This window comes from Larimichthys crocea, chromosome XIX, assembly GCF_000972845.2.
Source record: "Larimichthys crocea isolate SSNF chromosome XIX, L_crocea_2.0, whole genome shotgun sequence".
Taxonomy (NCBI): Eukaryota; Metazoa; Chordata; class Actinopteri; family Sciaenidae; genus Larimichthys; species Larimichthys crocea.
This window is the reverse complement of record NC_040029.1, coordinates 8,095,783-8,119,102: the sequence shown is the minus strand read 5'-3', so window position 1 is coordinate 8,119,102 and position 23,320 is coordinate 8,095,783. Positions and strand designations below refer to the sequence as shown.

The following is a 23,320-nucleotide window of genomic DNA, read 5'->3' as shown; positions in this document are numbered from 1 at the left end:
TTTAGATTTAAGTTCTTCCAGCTTTTCCAGCTCACCTTGACTTGAGCGAGGCGGACAAACTCAGAATTAAAGCGAGCACTGTGATCTGCTGATTCAAGCACTTTTCATGTTTGGCTAATAATGCATTCAAACCGCAGACACTATCTCTCTGAAAATAAGGAAAAGGAGTTTGGGATGCAGCTGAAGCTGAGAGACTATCGACCTTGGTCTTTGGCAAAGAGCTAAGACCAAAACGACACAAAAACAAACCTTTGTGTTTCTTAAACTTTTTACATGAAGGCAATATTAACACAAGCTTCAACCTTTGCACTTTGTTTCTACAATATCTCAATATCTTTTCCATCAAATAGCCTGAAGAGAATTAAAAATCTGAATTATTTTTTATGGATATGCTTATTAATAATTAACTGAATTATCAAACAACAATAAACAACATAATTAGGTGCAGTGTGTAATATCATTACAGTATAGGTACATTTATATAAGTGCATTCACTCAAATAAGAAAAATGCCAGTTAGCTCATTAAAACTGTTTTTTTTTTGGTTTTATGCAGCCAGCCAGGCGAACTCTCTCCATAGTGCCTCTGTGGTACGAGCACAACAGCAACGAGCTTTTTGTGAACACGCGCTTACAACACAACTTTAAGAACAAAAAATGTCTGGGAAAAACTAGGCAAGAATCACAAACAAAAGACTCAAAGAAACAGGCAACACAGCCAGGGTCAGACAGACAAGGAACCAAAGGAAACAGGAACTAAATACTAAATAGACAGGACTAATCGGACACAGGTGAAACAAATCAGGGGCAGGTGCAAAATCAAAAAAGGTGGGAAACAAGACAGGAAGTAGAAGACAATACAACCAGTCGAACTACAAAATAAAACAGGAAACACAAACAAACTCACACATCTTTTCAAATTCATACTGCTGACTTCTTTCCCCACAACAGATAAGCCCTGTGATTTTCAGACTGATATCATAAAATTTGACCATTTACAACATTGCTGAATAAAGCTGCGAGGACCGATTTAGCTGCTGATCCGTATCCCACACTTCCGGACTCTATTGTAGACCTTATTAGTGCTACGTATATATATTTTATTAAATAAAATCAGCTCCCCATTCTAACCCGGCCAAACACCTCATAATATTCAATACTCCCTTACTTTTTTCTACTATTCCCACCAATCAAAAATCTAAGTTCTTTCCATATAAGTTTAACTTTTTATTTTTACTGATTTTCTTTTTTTTAAGAAGAGCATTACTTTACTTTTTAACCACTGAAAATTTAAAACCCCATTCTGCTCCCCATCTGCAAACAGATCTTCCCATTCCTGTTGGCGTATTGTCAAATATATCTTTTATTATTATTGTAAATATATTGTATATAAATATTGTAAATATAAATGTAGGACACTCAGTCCCCTCTTTTCTATATAATACATGAGCCTCTCATTAATCATTCTCTCCATTATTTTACCTATATGTGATGGAAGAGCTTTGCGTCTGTAGTTTATTGGCTTAAGATTTAAATACTCAAGTGAGTATACTTAAGTACAGTATGTGAGTACTTTTAGCCTACTTAAGTATAGTAAGAGTAAGCCCCCACCCCCACGTGAAAGCCTGAGCCCAGCCCCCTACAAGGTGTCTCACTGCCGGCTTGTGATGTGCGTTGTGCGGCTGTGACTTGGCTCCATCCAGCGGTGTGAAGACGATGTGGAAACAAAAGTGTGGACGACTCTGAGACGACCTGATCTTCATCTTAACAATCTGTTTAACATGGAGCAGAGGAGAGATGTAACAGCGCTTTACTGCTGCTGGATCCTCATCAGCTCCGGTGAGTAATAAGGAATAATTACGGGTACGTGAACGCAACAGTCTAACATGAAGTAATCATGTAAAATACTTATATTATAAGCTGTTGGAAGAAAAGAGAAATGTTATGGATTTTTCTGCAATTTAATATTATTTTTATAATATTTGGCACTTGATTTCACCTTCTAGCGCATCAAATAGGAACTCAGTAGTAATTTATGAGTATTTCGTGTCATAATAATCTAAAATGTGCAATATAATTCCTCCTAAGTCAGACAAAAGTTCTTATTTTGTAGCCACTTTGTGATGGGGGTATTTTGAAGGCATTTTTTAACCTCTGATAACAATATAAATGTCATGTTTTTATAGGATCAATCCAAAATTCTCGAAAAGAGGCATGTTATAAAGACTTATCCTGCAATTTATTATATATTTTATAATATTCTGTGCTTGATTTTAAGCTTCTAGAGTATAAAATACAAGTATTTTAGTCTCCCACAACAATCCTATTGTTGTAATAATGTCACATTATTTTAAAATGTACAGTATCATTCCTCCTCAGAGTATAAAGTCAAATAAAAGTTCTTATTTTATTAACCTAATAGGGCTTTTTATATTTAGGAGTTGACTTTATGATATCTAATGGTATTTATGTCTCATGTGGTCATTTTAGGTACATGTAAAAGCATTTTTCAACCTCTGAAATCAATATAATTGTCATATTATTGCAATATTAATGTAAAATGCCCATACTATGACATGTTTAATGTATTCTTAGGACTTATTCTGCAATTTAATTTGACCTCTTAGATTATCATGAATAAGTATTTCAATGTCCTATAATAATCTTATTGGCATAATGTCATATTAATATACCTTTTTCCTATTTAGGACTTGACATGATGATATTTGAATCTCCTGTGGCATCATGAAGAGAGAAAAAAGGGGTTTGACCTTAATAATTTTTAAATAAACAGTTTGTGTGCAGACGCTAGAGCCTAATCCCACCACGTTACCTGTTTCTCCTCCACCGGCAGAGCCTCACCTGAGACATCATTTTGTCGGTTATAAATATCCAATATAATCACAGAAACTGGCATTACACACGTTTTTCTGGCTCGCTGTTCACTTGCACTGGCTAATCCTAAATTGCTTGCTGGTGATGCCAGATAGCTTGCCAGAGTTCAAAGCTGTGTGTTTCTCACAGGGGGGAAGGAGATGGTCCTGGAGCGAAACAGGAAAAAGATAGTTCAGCACACGCACTGTTCATTTAACCTGCAAGACAAATCAAATCACATCCTGACACAAAAGGCTGCACGCAGGGAATTAAAGAGGTTCACTCCAAGCGTGAAATTATGACTGTGATGAGCGATGACTGCTGGGAAAAAGTGTTGATTTTTAAGTTAAATTATCTCAGCAGATCACAGAGTGAATCTGATCTGTGAAATTTCATGAACAATAAACTTCAGATAATTGATTCAGGATTTCTCTCACTTTCTCACTTGTTTTTTTTTTTAGCAAAGGGGAGCAAATATGAGGAGGACATGTGGAGAATAGTCCTTGAAAATATTGGCACTCACTGGAAAAGAGATAAAACTGTTTCAAATCACCCAACCAGAACCTTTTGACTTCTGCAGTGGGTAAACGCTGACTGAAACATTTGCTATTATTGTAATTAATATACATTGTTTTTATATTATGTCTCTTGTCTGTCAGTGCTGGCTGAAGACTGGACTCGTCTTCACACTGAAGATGAGCTCTTCAGGAGATTGTTTGGGGGCTACAGCAAGTGGACGCGTCCGGCAAGAAACATCAGCGATGTGGTTATCGTCAAGTTTGGCCTCTCCATCGCTCAGCTGATAGATGTGGTGGGAACACACACACAAACACACACTCGTATATCAGGAAAGGCATAACATACTAACTAATATCTCCCACTTTTTGACCAATATCTAAAGCATACACAGACACCAATCATGAACTTTTTTTGGCTCCAAAACAGGACGAGAAAAATCAGATGATGACGACCAACGTGTGGCTCAAACAGGTATGAAAGAACGGACCTGTGCAGTAGTTACGTCTAAAACTAAACGTGGTTTAAACAAGATGTTTCTCTTTAAACATGTGTTGGCAGGAATGGACCGACTATAAGCTCCAGTGGAGTCCCTCCGACTTCGACAACGTGACATCCATCAGAGTTCCTTCTCAGCTCATCTGGGTGCCAGACATTGTGCTGTACAACAAGTAAAGACTCACTCTGTCTTTCTCTTTCTTAGCTTCCTCTGTCAACATCCTCTTTGGTATTTTCTCATCTGTCATGTCCATAGAGGCTGCTGAGCTTGGTTACATTGCCCAAATACCCAGCTCCTGTTCTGGCATGACACTGGCTCTGTTTCCCATCAGCATTCCCTGAAAACCTCCTCTTCTTCCCGGTGGCTAAAAACGCCACAGCATCAACATGATTTATCTTTAATCCTCAAGTGATTTTACGTTTATTTCTAATCTGAGGACGCCAGTCAGTTGTTTCTTGACTCCAGATATAAAATACATCTTCGGATAAGCACACACACATCCAAGGACACACAGAGAGTGTGCCGAAACAGAGACAACTTTGACTTTGCGTAGGTGGAGCAGGAAATTATCTGTAGTGATCAATTACCTGCTTGATCCATAACAAGGTGCTCATCGGCTGAAGAGTGTACAAGGAGGGAAGGTCACTTCTATCGAGCCAAACATCTCGATGAAACCACAGCATTTCTGCATATTCCTGCATACCAATTGATGATACATGCAGATTATCCTGTTGAATAAATGACCCCTGAATCTGTTGCAGCAGCACAGCGATGTTGCATCACACAGTTTGAGTCTGGTTTCCTCCCCTCGGGGGCCAGAGGAAGTATTAATTCTGAAATTCGTCTGGATGGAGACGAAACTTTCTCCTGCTCCTCCTCCAGCGTTTGTTTAAATGAGCTTGCATCATGAATACGGTGCCGTTAACTTTCAGTGATCAATTATTAAACATCGCCTGTTTAAATTGGGCTTAGCTCCAGGTTTATTGATTCAAGTTTGAGACATAATGAAGAGGAAACTTGGGAGCCTCGCTGAACAAAAGCAACTTAAGAATCCTTTTTATCCAGATAATATTTTATCTTTCCTGTCACCCCTTCTCGTCTCCTTTGTCTAGTGCAGACGGAGAGTTCACCGTCACCCACATGACCAAAGCCCATGTGTTTCACACCGGTCGCGTCCGCTGGGTGCCGCCGGCCATCTACAAGTCCTCCTGCTCCATCGATGTCACCTTCTTCCCTTTCGACCAGCAGAGCTGCAAGATGAAGTTCGGCTCGTGGACATATGATCGAGCCAAGATTGACCTGGAGCCCTTTGAGAACACGGTGGACCTGAAGGTGGGAACAGCTGACATTGTTCTCCCCTGAATGCTTTTTTGAGTTTGTGCCAGTGCTCTGCCTCTTTACCTCCTCTTATCTACGCTTCACACATGCTCCTTTCCGAGCTTTTGTTTTGCAGAAGGATGCCAGCTCAACGCTCCGGTGGCTCACTTTTTAATTAACAGAATATTTCCCAGTGTGTTCTTGCATTGCAGCATTAAGTTCATTTCGAGGGATCCTGGAGAGATTTCTCTTAAAACGCTGAGGTTTTCTCATCGGTGCTGGTTGAGTTTCAAAGCATCAATAAATGAATACAAGTTAGTCTGATTTGTGAAACTTTCTACACTCTGTAGTTAAAAATACTGAAACTTTTAATTGAAATGGAATGGATCTGCATGAAGCCTCATGACTTTTCTTTGAGCCCCATGAGCAGTTCAAAACCTTGACTTCCAATGAATATATTGGGATCAGTCAGACAGATTGGTACAGAATCTGGTGCTAGTATTCATTATTCCCAGAGGATGAATCCTACTGATTTGTGTGATCCTCTGGCTCGATGACTACTGGATTATTTGCCATCACCCTCAAGAAGAATTGTAATAACTTTGGTGATTCAAAGTCATCAAATACTTTGATTCATGACTCAAAACAAATAACATTCCCACCAACTTTAGTCGTACTCTGTCAGTATAATCGTTTGCTTTGTCACCACTGCTTGAGTCAAACCCAAAGTCTGCAACTCATCTGGAGGAAAATGTGAATGTTTGTACCAATTTTGTGGCAATCCATCCGATATTGTCCAGACATTTTTATTCAAAATCACAAATGTGATGACGGTGGCGTTACTGAAAAAGTCAGTTGGATTCATCCTCTAGAGACCTTGGATGTCTTTACAAAAATTCATGGCCTAGTATCTAAAACTTTGGTCTGTACCAAAGTGTTGAACTGACCTTTCAAATCTCACTTCTAGGATTACTGGGAGAGCGGAGAGTGGGCGATTGTCAATGCCGTGGGAACTTACAACACCAAGAAGTACGACTGCTGCCACGAGATCTACCCCGACATCACCTACTATTTCGTCATCCGCCGCCTCCCGTTGTTCTACACCATCAACCTCATCATCCCCTGCCTCCTCATCTCCTGCCTCACCGTCCTGGTCTTCTACCTCCCATCGGACTGCGGTGAGAAAATCACGCTGTGCATCTCTGTGCTGCTGTCACTCACCGTTTTCCTGCTGCTCATCACCGAGATCATCCCGTCAACGTCGCTGGTCATACCTCTGATCGGGGAGTACCTGCTCTTCACGATGATTTTTGTCACACTGTCCATTGTCATCACCGTGTTTGTGCTGAACGTGCACCACCGGTCGTCGGCGACTCACACCATGCCGCGATGGGTTCGGAGGCTTTTCCTCTCCGTGGTGCCACGCTGGCTGTGCATGAAGCGTCCACACCATGCTCTCAGGCCTGTAAGGTGAGGAAACAAGGAAGGCCTCCATGTTTGCTGTATGGAAAAGCTATATCTCAGATCATTGGGGTCATTGGGGTCTTCCGATATGACAGAGCGTAGTTGCTGTAGTGAACAGTGTCTGCTCAGATTTGCCATCTTATACAGTAGTAGTTCATAGTTGATGGTTTATGCCTGCACAAACTGTTTTTGGGCAGCAGAAACAGGCTGTGAACACAACATGGACACATTATCACCTTTTAAGTTAAATATATATGGTGACACGTGTATTTAGACATCCAGCACTTATGGAGCAACTTTATTATTAATTAAGGGTATATATTCACTCTCTTTTGGCTTTGTTTTGGGTCTCCACCAACTCCTGAGGGAAATATTTGGCACTTTAGCAGCTAAATGAGCTACTGTGCTCACAAGTGAGCCTCTTAACCATGTTGTCGTTTATCTCTGTTGTCTTAGGCGGCACCACCTGACCAATAAACTCCTCCCTGTCCGGACTCCAGGCCCCTCCCACAGCGCCTCCACCTGGATGACTCAGGAGTCTGACATCGATCTCCATGGTTACCAGGAAGAAATCGGTCGCCACAGCAGCCAAGAGCTCGACTCCGTGGATACTGGAGATGAAACACACTACTGCGATCTTCACGGTTGCCCAAACACAGATCATTCAGGGAGGTTTGGGGTGAAGATTAATGGTCGGCTGAGGATTTCCTCCCTCTCTCCTCCTTCCCCTCGATGTCTGGGTTACACCCTCCTTCCACAGAGACCCTCCACCTTTAGCTTGGACTGGGACGCTCCTTCAGAGGAGCATGGTTCAACCCAGAGCCCATCCACCTCTGTTCTTTCTCCTGCAGTGATATCAGCGCTGGAAGGGGTGACCTACATCGCAGAGCATCTTAGAGCGGAGGATGCAGATTTCTCGGTGCGTTATTATTCTCCCCTTTAATGAAGTTTGAAGTATTTTTCAGATATCTCGACGTTCACAGCTCTTCTTTCCTCTACAGGTGAAGGAGGACTGGAAGTATGTAGCCATGGTGGTAGACCGGATCTTCCTGTGGATGTTTGTTATTGTGTGTCTGCTCGGGACAGTCGGACTCTTCCTGCCTCCGTGGCTCTCCGGGATGTTTTAGAAACAAACTGGATCTTAAAATAATGAATAAAACTACTAAATCAATAAATCAGAAAATCTTTGCTTGATATAAGACTCCAACTTCATTTTTTAATCAAAATTGTTGCTAATTTTAAACGTTTTAAGCAAAAAACAGTCAAAGCTCATTGAGAATTTAATAACATTGAAATAACTGTATTAAAACTTTTTTTGTCTGATGTATCCTGTCATTTTATTTCAGCAGAATATGGTGCTGAAGAGTAAACGAGGACACTTAAACACACGAGACATCATCGGATTATCATTGAAGGAGATGATATGAGAGAAATGAAGAATAATGAGGGAGACTAAAATTGGTTCTGATTGGCTAATTATACTGAGTGAAAGTAGCCGTCTATCATTGGATGCCTTCTTTAGGGTCACGTCTTCTCTGTTAGCAACATGATTTATTCAGGTCGCTCATACAGCATGTCTCTAATAATCCTCATCAGTTTCTTTGAAAAGTAACTCAAGAATGTATTAAGTACGTATTAAGTTCCTGTTCATATAGACTATAAGTGTTATAGAACAGTTTATAGGACAAAGCAACCTTTGTGGCTGTGAAGTGCTAAAAACTGCAGTTCCTCAAACGTCCACTTGAGGCTGGCTCCAGAAGTGAGTCAGTCTCCATAAGTCCCCATGTTTCACAGCAGAAATAAACATGTTTACAGCCTGGTACAAAAAACAGTTTTGGTCTCTGTAGCTAATTTCCCCATTCATGACAACTGTACTGAGGGTGAATTTATATACAACTCACCTGTTCAAATTATATTAAGGCTTAAAGTTATGCAGGATTAACAGTATGGACTTCTCAAGGGCACCCTGGCAGTGCCCAAGGTGGTGAACTGACACCTCCCCAATGGACTTGAACCTGTCACCCTCTGGTTCCCAAGCCAAGTCCCTACAGCACAACAAGGCTACTGACTACAGCAGGCAAACAAAACTGTTTTGTGCTTTAAGTCGTATTTCACAAAGCGGAAGTCCTCGTCTGCCCTTTTGCCAGGCTTTTACACGGTTAGTGTTTCCACAGTTGATAATGAGTTTATTCAGAAGTTTTTTCATCGTTCTCTCCTCGAGGCAAACTAAGGCCCACCTGCTAAATCGCTTCTCTCTGCCCCCATTAAACGTATTGAATGTTTGTCTTCCCACGTCATGCACAAAACTCGTGGCAATAAAAATCATCATGAGAACAGAAGCACTTGTTGTTTTCAGCAGCTGCAGGCCAATTGAAAGCGTTTAAGGGTGTCACGAGTGTGACGCTGACCCCGTTCAGCTCAATGAGGGCATGGGAGGTGAACTAGACCAATATGATGCCCTGCGATGACACTTAAGCCAATGTTGACAATTTCACACCAACATGCAACATGTTTCAGGCTTTCACATAACCACCCCGTTCGCTTTGCAATACTTTATAATAATATTCATAATTTTTGAACTTTCTATTTGAGAAAATACAACTTATTCCAGCCAAAGACTTGATGTGGTACACAGGTAACAAAAGACAAGGAGGGGAGAGAAAATTATCAATAGTAATAATAACAATCATGATAAAACAAACAAGAAAAAGTACAATTATTCATGACACAGTTGTCCCTAAGATACTACCGTACCTGGACCTTAGTATTAAACTTTAATGGAGCCACTTCGAAGGTTAGGAGTTTGCAGTTCATAGAAATAATTAAGTAACATTTCCGTGTATTCCAGAAACCATCAGATTATTACGCAAGTGTTTAGCTGCCAGCTGTTTTCCGAGGAAGATAAAATCCTAATTTCATAGAGTGAAGGATGATCACAGCTCATTAAAAAAGTGCACGCATTTTCGAGTTTTGCAAATTAAAAAGATAATATTTTTTTATGTCACCATCTCTTCACATCTTATGATGTCTTACATAATGACCGGATTACCACACGATACAAAACTGCACTTGTTGGGAAATATGTTGGGTTTTCCCCAACAGAGAAAGAAATGAAAGAACAACGTAATGGTCCAACCGACGGTGGAAGAAGCATTCAAAACATTACTTAAGTCAAACTGCAATTATTAGAAGAAAAATATTCTTAAAGTATCAAAATATTATGCAAGTAGATGTGTGTACAGTTGAGCTCATATTAAATCATTTATATAGTAGCAAATCATGACTGCACAACCAATCAACTACCAACCAACTCCAACCATCCCCAATCTTAATGCAAGTTTAATCTACAGAAATGCATCATTGTTTGTAAGATCCTCAGCTAATTGAAGAGGGTTTTAAATGAGTTTATCTCATGACACTTTCCATATAGGGCAAGTCTAGACTGTACTCACACCATGAGCCTGAAAAAACTTACTTTAAGAGGCAGAGCCCGGATCATGGTGGACGGGCATCTGCATTTACCAGTTGAAAGTTTACATATAATATGTTCAACAGGAAGGATGTGAAAAACTGAAATCTGAAAAGTAACTGACAAAGTGTAGTGGAATAAAAAGTACAATATTTATTTTTATAAGTATACATTTGCATAAAATTTAAATACTCAAGCAAAGTAGAATAGAAAATATGAGATAACATCTGTTATGATTTGGTGCTATATAAATAAAATTTAATGAAAAATGTATTTTCATATGAGCACTTTAAAGAAACTGTTTATACTGTAGCATAAAGCATTTCTTTTCTTTTTGCGTACATTGGGCTGAGAGAAAACACAGCGTCCGTGAGGACGGTGGGGAGAAAAGGGAAGAGCTGGAAGAAAAAACGATCCATCACAGAGACCAGAAGATATCTGCGTTTGGGCTGAGCGGATGTGACGGCATGCAGCATCGCGTCGATGACCATGTTGCTGTTCTTGAATCCCGAATTGCACGTCGACATGAAGTATTCGTTGGCCAGGTCGATGTACTGTCGGTTGAACGTATGCTTTCGATCTTCGTCCAACTTCTCCCAAATATCGGAACTAGTTTTCATCTTCACGATGTTGGTGGCTCGGCCAAAGTTACCCGGCTGGATGATGCTGACCTGAAAGTACAAACTGAATTAGTCTCAAACCTTTGAATGCTCTTTAGTTAAACAAAAAAAGATCATAGCTTCATTCTATATGGTCTAAAATAGGTTCAAATGAACTGGCTAATAAAGACGTACTGACAGAGAGTATAACATGCTGCAGCATTGATATGAAAGCACTCAGTGTGAAGTTGGTTTTATACTGAATAAATGCCATCAATTGAAAAATAAGGATCAAATTCAATTTGTTTTACTACCCTTTTCACCACAGGCGTCATATTTCAATACCACTGAAGTCTCATAGTATAATGTCTCATGCATCAGAGTGTCACAGATTGTCAAGATTAATGTAGCGTTTGTGCAACGTTATCGGACCTTCACACCAAAACTGGCCATTTCAACCCTCAGGCAGTCGGCAAACGCCTCCAGTCCTCTCTTCGACACGCTGTACGCTCCCATGTTCAGGCAGTTGAAGAAGGCAAAGATGCTTGATGTGTAAACCATCCGACCTGTGAAACATTCATTTTTACCCTTAATGCCACCACAACAAAAAGGTTAACGGGGAAATGTAGCTGATTTTTTAACTAACCTTTCACGGCACGAACCAAAGGTAGAAACTTGATAGAGGTCCTGATGGAGCCAAACAGGTTGATGTCGACCATGTTACGGAAATCTTCAATCGTGCTCCATTCGATCTCGGCCCAGTCTGAAATTCCAGCGTTGTTCACGACCGCCCACAGGCCTGATGAAGCATGGAAATCACAAGTTATTCTATGAAATTACTAATTTATGTTCGTGCAGATGAATTATCAAGCAATTATTTCGACATACAACCATGATGAAATCATTTACTTTGCAATCATGTTGTTTTAAAGACACTTCAGATAACATAGCACATCAAACTGATGTGCTATGTTATGATTATGACTAAATTTGGACTTATGTTATATTTACACTGGGATCATTTTTCCTTACATTAATTTGTGGAAGCAACTTTCCACCAGAAAAAAATATATAAATATATATCATAAGTAAAAAATATGTCTGTCTTTGTGAAGCACTTGTGACTCAAGCTTATTTTTTCAGCAGGAATATAAAAAGGATTAAAGGTTTAAGAATGATAAAAATAAATCAAAAGTATTAGATAAGTCAAAAATTAACTTAATATTTCATAATTTCAATTTAAAGGAAAATAACCAAAATTACATAAAATTAATTATAGTAATAAATAGAATAAAATAAATGAATTTAGTTTGTAACTTTGTATCTCAAGTATCATAAATATGTTTTATTTTTAGTTCAGAATTTTAAATCTTCCCCCCCTCATTTTTGGCATCATTGAGCTTCCATACTTTATCCTATTATAGCTGATTACAGAGGGAAATTGGTTATTTTTTACAGTGTGCTAATCTCTCACCTTTCTCTGGCAGGTTCTCCTCAACCATCATCTTCGCCTGCTGCACGTCTTCATCACTGGTGACGTCCAGCTTGAGGATTTTCAGATTACTGGAGCTCAGCCTGGCCAGGCTCTGGGCACCGGCTCCTTGTGGACACAAACACCCGGCAAAGACCACAAACCCTTTCTGGTCCAAACATTGAGCCAGCTGGTGTCCGAAGCCACTGTCGCAGCCCGTTATCAGCACGGCATAGCCGGATCCGTCCTGCACATTTCTGCCACAGTGGCGGGAAACCAATTTGGCAAAGACGAAGAGCACTAAGGCGGTGATGGAGATGATGCCAATAATAAGGCCAATGGAGAAAATCATGTTGAAGCGTCTTTGAACAACTGTCTCTGTGGACGGTCTGCGAAGTGTCCCAGCAAAAGTTCATTGTGAGGGCTGTTTGTTTTTTCTGAAAATGTGAGGGTGACACAATTTGTTCAGGTTTTCATGTGACTTAAAAAGACATGTCTGTTGTGCAACATCAGCTGTGCTGTTCATGACTGGAAGATCTTTAAATGATCTACTGACCACACATAAAGTACATTGCACTATAACTTGTTAAACGTCAAAAGTGCTTCGCAACAAGTTTCAAAACACAGGCAACAAATGCACAGCACAAAACTCGTGTTCAAACATAGTATATGTCTTTGTTTTACGAGCGTAAAAGACTTCATTCATCCTTTTACATGGTGGCCATTTTCCCTCCAACATGGTGCTCAAAGCTCACAGCGTTTAAGCAAAATAAACGTTGGGAATCTGACAATTTGTAACCATTTAACTCCTTCACAATTGATCAGCAACTGAAAAACAATCAAGACTGAAAATCTGGATGGGCATCAGGCTACCATGTGCCATTGCTCAGCTTATGTAAATAGTGATGTTCAGCAACATGGACAGTAGGAGCGCTCTCCAAATCTAGTTGTAGCCTTGTAAATAGTGATCCTGTGAGATCTTTACAAAGAACTTTGACTAACTATCGTTAGATGTAAAAATGTGTTAGACTTTAATCATTTTTAAAAATGTTTAAAATATAAAGTTTTTTAGTGTATAGTCTGCAGATCTCTCAGGAAATCCTAAGTAATAACAATAATAATAATTATTATTATTATTATATGATTAGATTTTAAACAAGTGTGCGTCCAACTTGGTATATGTTTGTAAAGAACTGAGAACACATTGAGCACATTGTTTTTAGACAAAGTATAATATGTTTCTTTCTGTTTTTCAAGACATCATCTTGGGCTCTAGGTAATTCAACAACTAAAAAAAATAAACAACAATACAGAAAAAATAAAATAAAAGTTACCTGTTTTCTGTCATTTTGTACCAGGACTTGAAGTACTTGTTGCACCTGGAGAGGCCTTTTTGTTTGTACCGGCATTTTGGTCAAACCGAAGTGACGTCATCACGTCATTTACCGACGTCTGTCGAGTACACGACGCTGCGCGGTTCGGCCAGGTCGCTCAGGCGAAGCGAACTGTTCGCGCGAACATCCACCCGACATGTGGTCGCCGTTGCTCGACCAAACAAAGCTAAAGATAATACAACATTACTTTAACACTACTTTCTGTGTTAGTATCTTCAAATTATGATTTTGATTTGTCTCATTTACTTATGGAAGCTGATGAAAAAAGAAAAGGAAAGATAGAAAGAAAGAAAAAACATTCTTTGTGGATCAGATTTTAACTTCATTGTGAGATAATATGACATAATTTTCATATTAAGTCAAAGAACAAATATTTAAACATTTAAATTACAACTTCAAAGCTAAATCATGACATAGTATCACAATTTTCATCTATTCTAAGATTTTTCATTGACTTTTCTGTTTTAAATGTGGTCATATATCTTAAAATTTAACATGCAGAGGTCATCCTCCACTTTTATTAAATGTATGTGATGCCCTCCTGTGATTGCAAAAACAAACAAATTTGTTTTATATTTATTCAGGTTTTGTATATCGACATGTTAAAATATACAGCGACGTTCAAACCTTCACAGATGTTCTCTGATTGACAGAAACTCAAATAAAATATACTACACAGCATGTTGAACAAAAAGTCTTTGACACCAAATAAAACATGTAAATAAAGAGATAAATGTATGTCTGACAGTGTGATTCACGTTATGGTAAGATGCATTTCACCTAAACATAAGTCACATATGATGAATTCAGGACTCCCCCGTGTGGTTACAGATGGGTCATTGCAGACAGATGTGGCAGTTTTATACACAGGAGTAAAAGAAAAAAAATAACTACAAATAAGTGATAAAATGTAAAATAAATGTTCCCCTTTCAATCTCAAGTTTGTTGAATTTATAAATTTGGTTTAGCTGCTTCAGATTTTAATCTTTAAAATTGTTTGGGAGAAAGATACAGATGTTGTTTTTAGTTTTTTAATTAGTTTTTTTAGTTATTTGTTGGCAGTAATAAAACTGTATCACAACATAAACCTCCTCCTGAATCCCCCTCAATTTAAAATATCATATCCTAAAACCGTCACACAGGAGACGTCCTAAATGCATAGACGAACACTAGCTGGGGAATGAAAGGTGTAAAAAAACAAAACAATGAAATTGCTGTGGATTAACACTGAAAAATCATCTTTTTTGAATCAATTTTAATTAGATATAATTGAATTTAAACATGATTTAAATAAATATAAATGTTTGTATAGATGATATTGTATCAGTGCTCGGTCAGGCATAAGGACGTGCTGTCCATTCTCATGAAAAGAAACAAGCACCCAAGACCTTGACACTTTTGCTACCAGGGAACAATCTTGTATTCAACATGTTATGCATGATATGGCATGAGCAACTAAAACAGTACCTAAAAACAGTTATAATGTGGTAGAAATCTGCCTGTTTGTACAGGAAGGTGCAACCGTTTCAAATAAATCTAATCTAAAACAGTAACCAGGTGACATAACGGTCAAATTTAACAGTTTCTGAACACAGTATCTTGATTGTACAGTCTTATCTTGGCCTCACTCTCTCCGACGCAGAGCTCTCTGCAGTCCTATCAGGTTTCGACTTTCCCGTAGGTGCCGTCAGGCGGTCGGTAGTGTTTAGGGAAGGCCTTGAGTTGCAGTGAGTTAAACGCGTATTTTCGGCATCCAACGTTCTTCACAGTGTTTTCTCGTCTGCAGCCCTCGCTGAGGAGACAGAAAGGAGGATAGATTGCTTTGTCACTCTGTTGGTTCTCGTCCTCTTTCATGAAAGCAGTAATAAACCTACCAAAGACAATTTCTTCTTTATCACAGTCTCTTTATTTTCTTCCACCACAGTCCCATAGCAAAAGAGATGATACTTACTCTGCTGCAGGTTGAGAGTTTCTAATTCATACCAGATTTTTCATAATCTTTATTATTCAATCGATTCAGTGCATCCTCAGTTGAAGCAACATTGTGTAGAAATTGGTATTTGCTGTGATTTGTTGGCTCCAGTTTCAGAGCGAAATATCACTGTGGTAAATATGGACAGTGTTTGACAACTTTGCAAGCAGCCAGACATCAAGCAAGGTCAACAACACATGACATATGTTGTTAGCCAGCTAATATTACTTACTAGTTCAACAGCAAGAAGCCCGGCTCGGCGTCTGTCTTTCAGCTTTTTATTTCACCAAGCTCTCGTCAACCACTAAAAGTCAGTCCCAGTGCTGCTGCTTCCAGATACAGCAATGAATTTTACACAATATGTTCCTGCTTTAATAACATTAATTATTATGTACAGCTATTGGCATTCTGTCAGGTTCCTTTCATCAGTAATTATCTATGTTCTCTCAATTAATTAGCAACATGGATATGAAATTATGCCTCTTAATGCAAATATCTCTTTTTTAAGAATAATGTCAGCAGTGTAGAGGAAGTTAGTAAATAAGAGAATATAAGTTTAAATAAAAGCACAAATAATTGACCCGAAAATCTGAAAATAAATATACAGTACATACATTTACTCAATTACACATAAAGTGGGAGATTACTGAGCTAAACCAGCAGATACTGAGTGCTGCTGAGGGTTGCTGTTCCAACTCATTGCCAGTAGATGTCAATAAAGGCTCATTCAAACTAAATGAGGAACAGAAACAAACAACATGCAACATCATTCACACACACGTTGACAAACATAGAAGAGAGGGAAAGTTTAAGAGAGTTAATAGATTATTAAAGACCACAAACGCCACCAGAGTCTGTTTATATTCTGCAGGTGGAGGCAGAAAACGTTTATTACAGCAGGAGTGTGGCGTTCAGGGACACGCTGACTGGAGATTTATTGGGTTTGTGGTACATTTAGAGCAACATTAGGATGCAGCGAGACTAAAGCTTTTAGACATGTAACAGCTGCTGAGTCTCTGAGGAAGAAAGCACTGATTGCCAAATGTGGAAAACAAACACAAACATTAAAAAAACCAAAACAGTTCAACATCATAGATTTTCTGTTGTTTCGTTTGTTTAGATTTTAGAATTAAAATACCTTTAAAAATATTCCCAAACAACCTTTACGAAACACTTTTTTGTAGAAATTAAAATTGATAGACCAAAAAAAAATGAAGCTTAAGTGTGAAAATATAAATTATAAATTATATATTTGCAGCAAAAATCCATCAGGTTGGTCAACACAAAAAATAAACTTCTCTCTAGAACCTGCACCTTCACTTTGCAGTAGGCAACCATGATCCTAAAAACACAATTATTCCCAATTAACATGTTAAGAGTGACCTTAATAAATAACCTGCCCATATGATATCATTTGCAAATACACTGTGTCAACAGATTAACATGAGAAGTGATTAAACTTCTCATGTTTAAGTCATGACGAACAAAAACATATAAATCTGTATATTACGAGATCACACAGACATATTGGGCTGTGATATAAAGTGACAACAGCATGACAGTTATGGCACAAGCACAAGCATATATATAAATATATATATGCTGTGTGTGTATACTCTGCTTTGGAATAACTTAAGACAATACATAGCAAACTTAAATTTAAGCAATACAGGCATTTAAATACAATTTATGTACAGCGATACAAATATATTCTCTGATACATCTGGATTCTAAGAGTTAAAATAAAAATACAGAGAACTTTTCTCCTCTAAGGTCAATGATATAATAATTTTTATATTAATATTTTAGGAAGCACTTTTAAGTATGGGAAATTAATGATATCAGAAATCGAAAATATTATTTTTACGATAACTTTTAAAACTAATTTTAATATATTTAACATTTTCATAAAACTATTACCATTCCTTCATATCCCTGCAGCTCAGTGATTAGTATATATTTGTATATTAGATGTATTTATAAACATTAATTTTATTTCTTTCAAGTTCAACATACAACTTCTGTCTCACAGAGGTAGTTCTAAACTGAAGTGTCAAAAGATAAAATAAAAAGTAGAATAACATAATAAGTAGTGAATAATAACTTAAAGGAGCAGTTTAACATTTTGGGACATTTGGATACTGCTTGCATTTCTTTTAGGTATCAGTCTTTTCATCTAACTCTTGGAAAATGAATAATTCCTAAAAGGTCAAACTATTATTTTAAATAGAAAATGTATCATCAAATTATTCTGTGTATTATGTTTTAGACTGTTTCCTGGAAACCACCTTTCAGGTTTTAGTGTTTAGGATTTATAAATATGTATGCCAATACTTCTAACAAAAACTAACAAATATTTCCTCACTTCTCAGTAGCAGCCTAAAAAGGAAAGTTACATATTATTTTATATGGGATCATTATAGTATAGTATGTGTGTTCGAGTGTTTAGGGGTCATGAGAGTACGGTAAACTCCCATAGGAGGCTATTTCGGTATGATCCATTTTCCTTACTGGGTCGATCTTAATGAGATGGAGCCACAAAAACTCCGGGGAGGTGACTGACGCTTTCGTTTAGCTTCACAGGCTAAGATATTGATTTTTACAATGCACGGTTCCGATACGCAACACACCCCGAAGGTATTTCGTGACTGTCAGCCTCCATTCTCTGAGGTGATTAAGTTTAATTTTTTTGGTTTTGTCTGTTTGTACTCCGAGAAAAGATTCCTTTAAGGTCTTTCCCTCTGGGGAAACTTGGGCATAAAGTATCAGTAAGGGTATTAACATACTGGTTGTATCCCTAACAATAACTAAAGAAATAACTGCAGGATATACAGCATCACAAAATAACACATGCTTTCTGTGAAACTCCATGAAAAGTGCACGATTTTTAAGCAAAAGCATCTTAAAATCTTTCTTCCTTAAACAAGAGAAGCAATTCTTGGAAAATTGGGGTAAGATTAAAACTGAAACGATTGGTCTATTTATTGACACAGCACTAATTTTATAATCAATTAATTAAATTACTGATTTTGGTTCTAGTTACTCAAATGTGACAACTGTTTTTCTTTGTTATAAATGTTAGTAAACTGAATTTCTTGGGTTTTGACTCTTGGAAGGGCAAAACGAGCAATTTAAATGTCATTTTCGGCCCTTATATTACATGTTTACAACATTTATAGACAAATAAATCAGTGGGAAGATTAATCATGAAATCAACAGTTAGTTGCTGCCGTAACGTGACTTGAAATTTCTCGAAACAAGACAAACCTAACCTGCTTTCAAAGTGTATTAGTTTTGCTTGTTTCTAGGATGCATAAACTAACATGGAAGTGGACTAGATTCAGAGAAAGACCAACATGTTTTCTGTCTGAATCTCTTTGCAAACACAGCTCCTACAAACCTGAATTCCTGAACCTGACTAAAGCATTCGGCACAATCGTGGATACATTCCTCATTCATTCATCTCAACTACAAACGACGTTAATGCTTTGTCCACTAAATAAAAATCAGTGCCACAAAACTCAACTCTATAAAGCTAATATTTGTTAGAGCTGCACATAGGTGCTCCATAAACAATGCATAATCAAACATTTCCCCTGAATATCCTACGATCATACACGCCAACATTCACTGATTAAAAACTCCATCCTTGAAACACAAAGATTCAACTTTGTGAGTTAATCTTCACTACAATGGCATTAAAATCTGAGGGGCTGAAGGGGTTGAATCATGGACTTTCTATATCTGATACACCACACCGGGACCAATTTTAAAAAGTGCCCTCAAAAGAGGTCAAAAGCAGGTGATCAATCTCAGAGAGTGACAAGTATAAAAGCACATGTCACTGCTTTTATAAATTAACCGAACCCATAAATAAAACACCTCAGCCAGGCTAGAACAGGTCAAGGGCATCCCAGCTCTTTTTTTAAACAGAACTGGCAATAGAAATGTAGAAACTTGAACTTAAGATAACCTACGTTTCATCCATAAAAGATACTAAGCATTAAAACTTTGGCCATTTTTAACTTGCACCCCAATTAAATACTAGAATTGACGCCACATACGCGATTCTTGCAGAGTTTTAGTTCGTCAGGGTTAAGTCAGGATTGGTCAGGTTTATGTCTTTCTAACTCGACACTATTTAGACAACATTGCTTTTTGTTTTTAATCAATAAACACCTTTAATTGTATTATCGTAACGTATCTGATGAATCAAAGTCCAATATTCTCTCTTTTATCTTAGTTTTTGGTCTCCACCAGTGCCTGAGAAAATTATCTGGATATCCGTTCGTTCACTATGTTCACTGGCTAGTTGCTAACTGTATCTACTTGCCATTGTCACTGGGCAGGTAGTGTCATGAATTAATCGACACTTTTGTTTGTTTTATTTTCATATGTTGACGAGAGCCATGAGATTAAACCAAAACAGTAAAATCCTGTAAGGTTGAAAACCAAAACAATCAGCTGAAAGACACTATGGTGCGTTCCCATACACCCATTATCTATTATTAAGATAAAAAACTAGTGCAGCTTTAAATTAATTTTGTGATTTTCGATAAAAAACTAGTGCAGCTTTAAATTAATTTTGTGATTTTCTCAGGGATTTTTAATTTAATTTTAGGCTTGAATAACTATTGGTTGATTTGTTTGCTCTTTTTATGCATGCAGGATTAACTGATGTTAACAAAGCTTGCACAGCTACACAGGGATATACACATAATCACATGGCTCCTTCTCTTTAAGAAACAGGTCATGCATGTTGTCATGAGACCTGATCCCTGAGCTTTCCGGTATGTTCGTTTGCTCAGGCATGGTATGCAAGGCATTTAAAATACACGAATAGGGGGGTGCGGAGGCTTCTAGTTTTGATTGAATTGTCTGGCTGAAGTGTTGCCATGAGTTCAGTTCATGTACCTCTGACAAAACAGGGCTGTTTTAATAATTTTCAGACACATTAGTCCTCAATTTATCCCCTACTCTGAGACAATCAGAATCAAGTAAATACATTTATTTATTTCTAAATTCTTCTGTCATTCTTAACCCTAATACTGATGGTTATAAGTTTCCAATGGAGGCTAAAGTTTGGATACTTTGTAAAGTGCAAAGGCTGAAGTAGAAGCTCCTTCTACGGTCTAGAAAAGCCGGAAGACATAAATAAATAAATAAACAAATACAATGAGCAAATACTGCCTGAATTATGTTTATAAGCAAAAGTTAGCTTCCTTAAATAAAAGCTTTTAGCTTGTAAGGTGCAAATGCACATGGAAGACAATGATAAATGAAGCTGTTTGTGCAAAGCTTAAATTATAACTCATCTTTCATATTTCATATAATCCGCTTTTCTTTTCCGTACATACAACTCAGGTGTAATCTCTGACCTGTGTTTTACAAATATACAAACTGTCACTACAACACATGTGTAGCTGTCTTGTCCTCATCCAGACCTCTCGGCATCTTGACTGGGTTTGAAGCTATTAGCTGGGCGTCAGTGTTTTAAATACCTCAAGATTATTGACATGAAATGTCACACTAAGCCAGCTCAATTTAAAAACACATTTTTCTTGCTGCAACCTTTTTTTTTCTTCTTTTTTTTTTTTTTTGAATGTTACGTTTTGGGGAAAATGTTGTTGATCTCGGGTTATGTGGCAGTAAAGTTTAGAAGACAACATTTTGTCACATCTAACATTTCTTCTACAAAGCAGTTTAAGTTATTATCCTTAAGATTTGTATGAGGCCAAATTTCATTTGTGATTAACACAAGTACAAGACAGACTAGGCGGGTAGTTAGGTGAGGAACCTGAATGGTTAGGGTTAGGATAACCTGTTGGGGAGTCACTGGGATTGAGGATATCCAAGGTCTAGAGGCAGGCAAGTAGACAAAATGTTTGGGCCTGAAGTAGAGCAGATTCTAGGTGGTTAGGGTTAATTAAACCTATTGGGGAGCTTTTTATCCTTAATGTTCACATAGACGTGACACTGTCAAGTTACTAATGCAAACAAAACACTCACTACTTTACATTAAAACCAACGTGGGGTCGTTTTTATTGCAAAGGGGCGACAGGAAACCCAATATTTATCACAGTGACCAGTATCCACTGGTGTCGCTGTCTCAACCAGCACTGAAATCTTAAGGACTACAACTTTAACCTGTAGTTATGTTTGTTCTAAGTCATTAGTTTAGCTTGTATTAAAATATTCTTTAAAGACTGCAGCTGACTAGATGTTGGTTGTGATGCAGTTTTGTCATTCGCGGACTGAAATCAGTAGAATCATTACGAGAAATACCTGAAAACACAACGACACAATGTGTTTTTAGATTTAGCCAGCTTAGTGTGGATCTCTATTTCAAATCTATGGAAAGTCTGGAGCCTCAAGAAGAAAATAACTGTTAATACTTCTCCAGGTCGGTTTTTTAAAGTTGGAAAGAGAAACTGTCCATAAACAGAAAAAAAAAGGGCAGGGCTCAGCCCTTGATAAACGGGGCATCAGGTGTGTTAAGCCCTTAGTCAGGGTGGGACAGTGTGTACATGCTGTACAGTATCAGTGTGCATGAGTTTCACACACTCACAGGACAGTGGCACAGTTTTAGAAACACCCTCGGGAGTCAGTGTGGAGTATTCCCACCCATCCTCCATAAACCTTAAGACGTGCGCTATGTTTTCAGTCCCGGCTCAGCTGCAGCGCAGTTTGGCCAGGAAGTAAGCCACACTGAGGAAGATCCACACCACCAGGAGGTTCGGGCTGAGGGCCAGCAGGGGCAGTGAGTACAGGAGGCTGGGGTCCAGCCGGAAGTCACGCACCGGCAGCAAGCCGCTCAGGTTCTTCTGGATCACCCCCTCCCTCGTACCAATGCTGCCGAGTCACGGGAGGTGGGAGGAAGAGGAGAAGGAGAAGGAGAAGGAGGAAGAAGGGAAAGATGGAGGTGGAGGAAAAAGACAAAGGGGACAGATGAAGAAAGTATAAGGGCGGTTAAGAGGAAAAAAGATGGAGCAGGAAGTAAAAGAAGGAGGAAGGACGAGGAAGGAAGTGACCAGCGGGTGTCGCAAACGGAGTCAAAATAGATGGCACGTACATATGCATGCAGAGGTGAGATGTCAAAGTAACGGGTGACACCGTCGGGAAAAACACAAAGAAAACCACAGCCATAAAAATGATGAATCACGAAAGAACAAAACAAATCCCGCAAAAAAAAATAAAAAAATCATACAAAACAAGTCAAAACACGCGGGAAACAGAGGAGGAAGAGGACAAGGAGAAAAGAGAAAAAAGAGAAAATTAAGAAAGACGTCTTTCAGAGAAGGAAAGAAGTAAGAAAATACAGCAATGGCTCTCCATGTTTATATAATCTGAGACATGGGGTGGAGGAAGAGGAGGAAGGAGCGGAGGTGAGATGGCGGGAAAAGGCTGCATGAAGTGTAAAACAGCCTTTAAATTTAAGGACTTGGATATAAGGGTACATTAAGACGGCATCAGGCACTTTGTGGCGGTGTATTTAACGTAACCACTGTGAAACAATCAGGATATAACTTATTTTGCTGATTAACCAGCTTCATCCACGCCAGCGCTTCCTCACTCTCATTCACTGCCTTCGTCTCTTAACCACTGCTTCTTAGTGTCACGATTTCACAGTGTAAATTGCGAGTCAGACTCAGATTTAGAAGCTGGGTTCATGAAATAAACAAAGCCAGAATACAACAGGTAGAGTATCAGAGTTTAGCCCACGAATCCACCTGGATAGTCTCAGTTT

General features: G+C 38.4%; 3 protein-coding genes across 10 annotated transcripts in view; 1 reads left to right on the top strand and 2 right to left on the bottom strand.

Moving 5' to 3' along the window:
- Positions 1 to 1,716: 1,716 nt before the first annotated feature.
- LOC104929119 (neuronal acetylcholine receptor subunit alpha-2-like) lies at positions 1,717 to 7,825 on the top strand. The gene is made up of 8 exons (XM_019271128.2): positions 1,717 to 1,837; positions 3,532 to 3,683; positions 3,818 to 3,862; positions 3,950 to 4,059; positions 5,000 to 5,219; positions 6,172 to 6,674; positions 7,125 to 7,587; positions 7,670 to 7,825. Exons 1-8 carry the CDS (start codon positions 1,780 to 1,782, stop codon positions 7,793 to 7,795), a joined length of 1,677 nt encoding a protein of 558 aa, XP_019126673.1. The 5' UTR covers positions 1,717 to 1,779; the 3' UTR covers positions 7,796 to 7,825.
- Positions 7,826 to 10,439: 2,614 nt separating this feature from the next.
- On the bottom strand, positions 10,440 to 13,650 carry zgc:113142 (D-beta-hydroxybutyrate dehydrogenase, mitochondrial). Its single transcript, XM_019271138.2, has 5 exons — positions 13,542 to 13,650; positions 12,211 to 12,644; positions 11,383 to 11,535; positions 11,169 to 11,302; positions 10,440 to 10,808 (listed from the first exon to the last, which is right to left on the bottom strand). Exons 2-5 carry the CDS (start codon positions 12,557 to 12,559, stop codon positions 10,440 to 10,442), a joined length of 1,005 nt encoding a protein of 334 aa, XP_019126683.2. The 5' UTR covers positions 12,560 to 12,644; positions 13,542 to 13,650.
- A 515-nt stretch (positions 13,651 to 14,165) lies between these two features.
- LOC104929099 (type I inositol 3,4-bisphosphate 4-phosphatase) overlaps positions 14,166 to 23,320 on the bottom strand; it is a 41,975-nt gene continuing 32,820 nt past the window's right edge. For 5 of the 8 annotated variants that reach the window (XM_027291501.1, XM_027291505.1, XM_019271131.2 and 2 more), the window contains one exon: positions 20,175 to 22,425. In XM_027291501.1, coding sequence (XP_027147302.1) covers positions 22,245 to 22,425 — 181 coding nt within the window. In that variant the 3' untranslated portion in view covers positions 20,175 to 22,244. Of the gene's footprint in view, positions 15,394 to 20,174; positions 22,426 to 23,320 lie in introns of those variants that run through there. The other 3 variants (XM_027291506.1, XM_019271133.2, XM_027291509.1) reach the window with 1 other exon arrangement.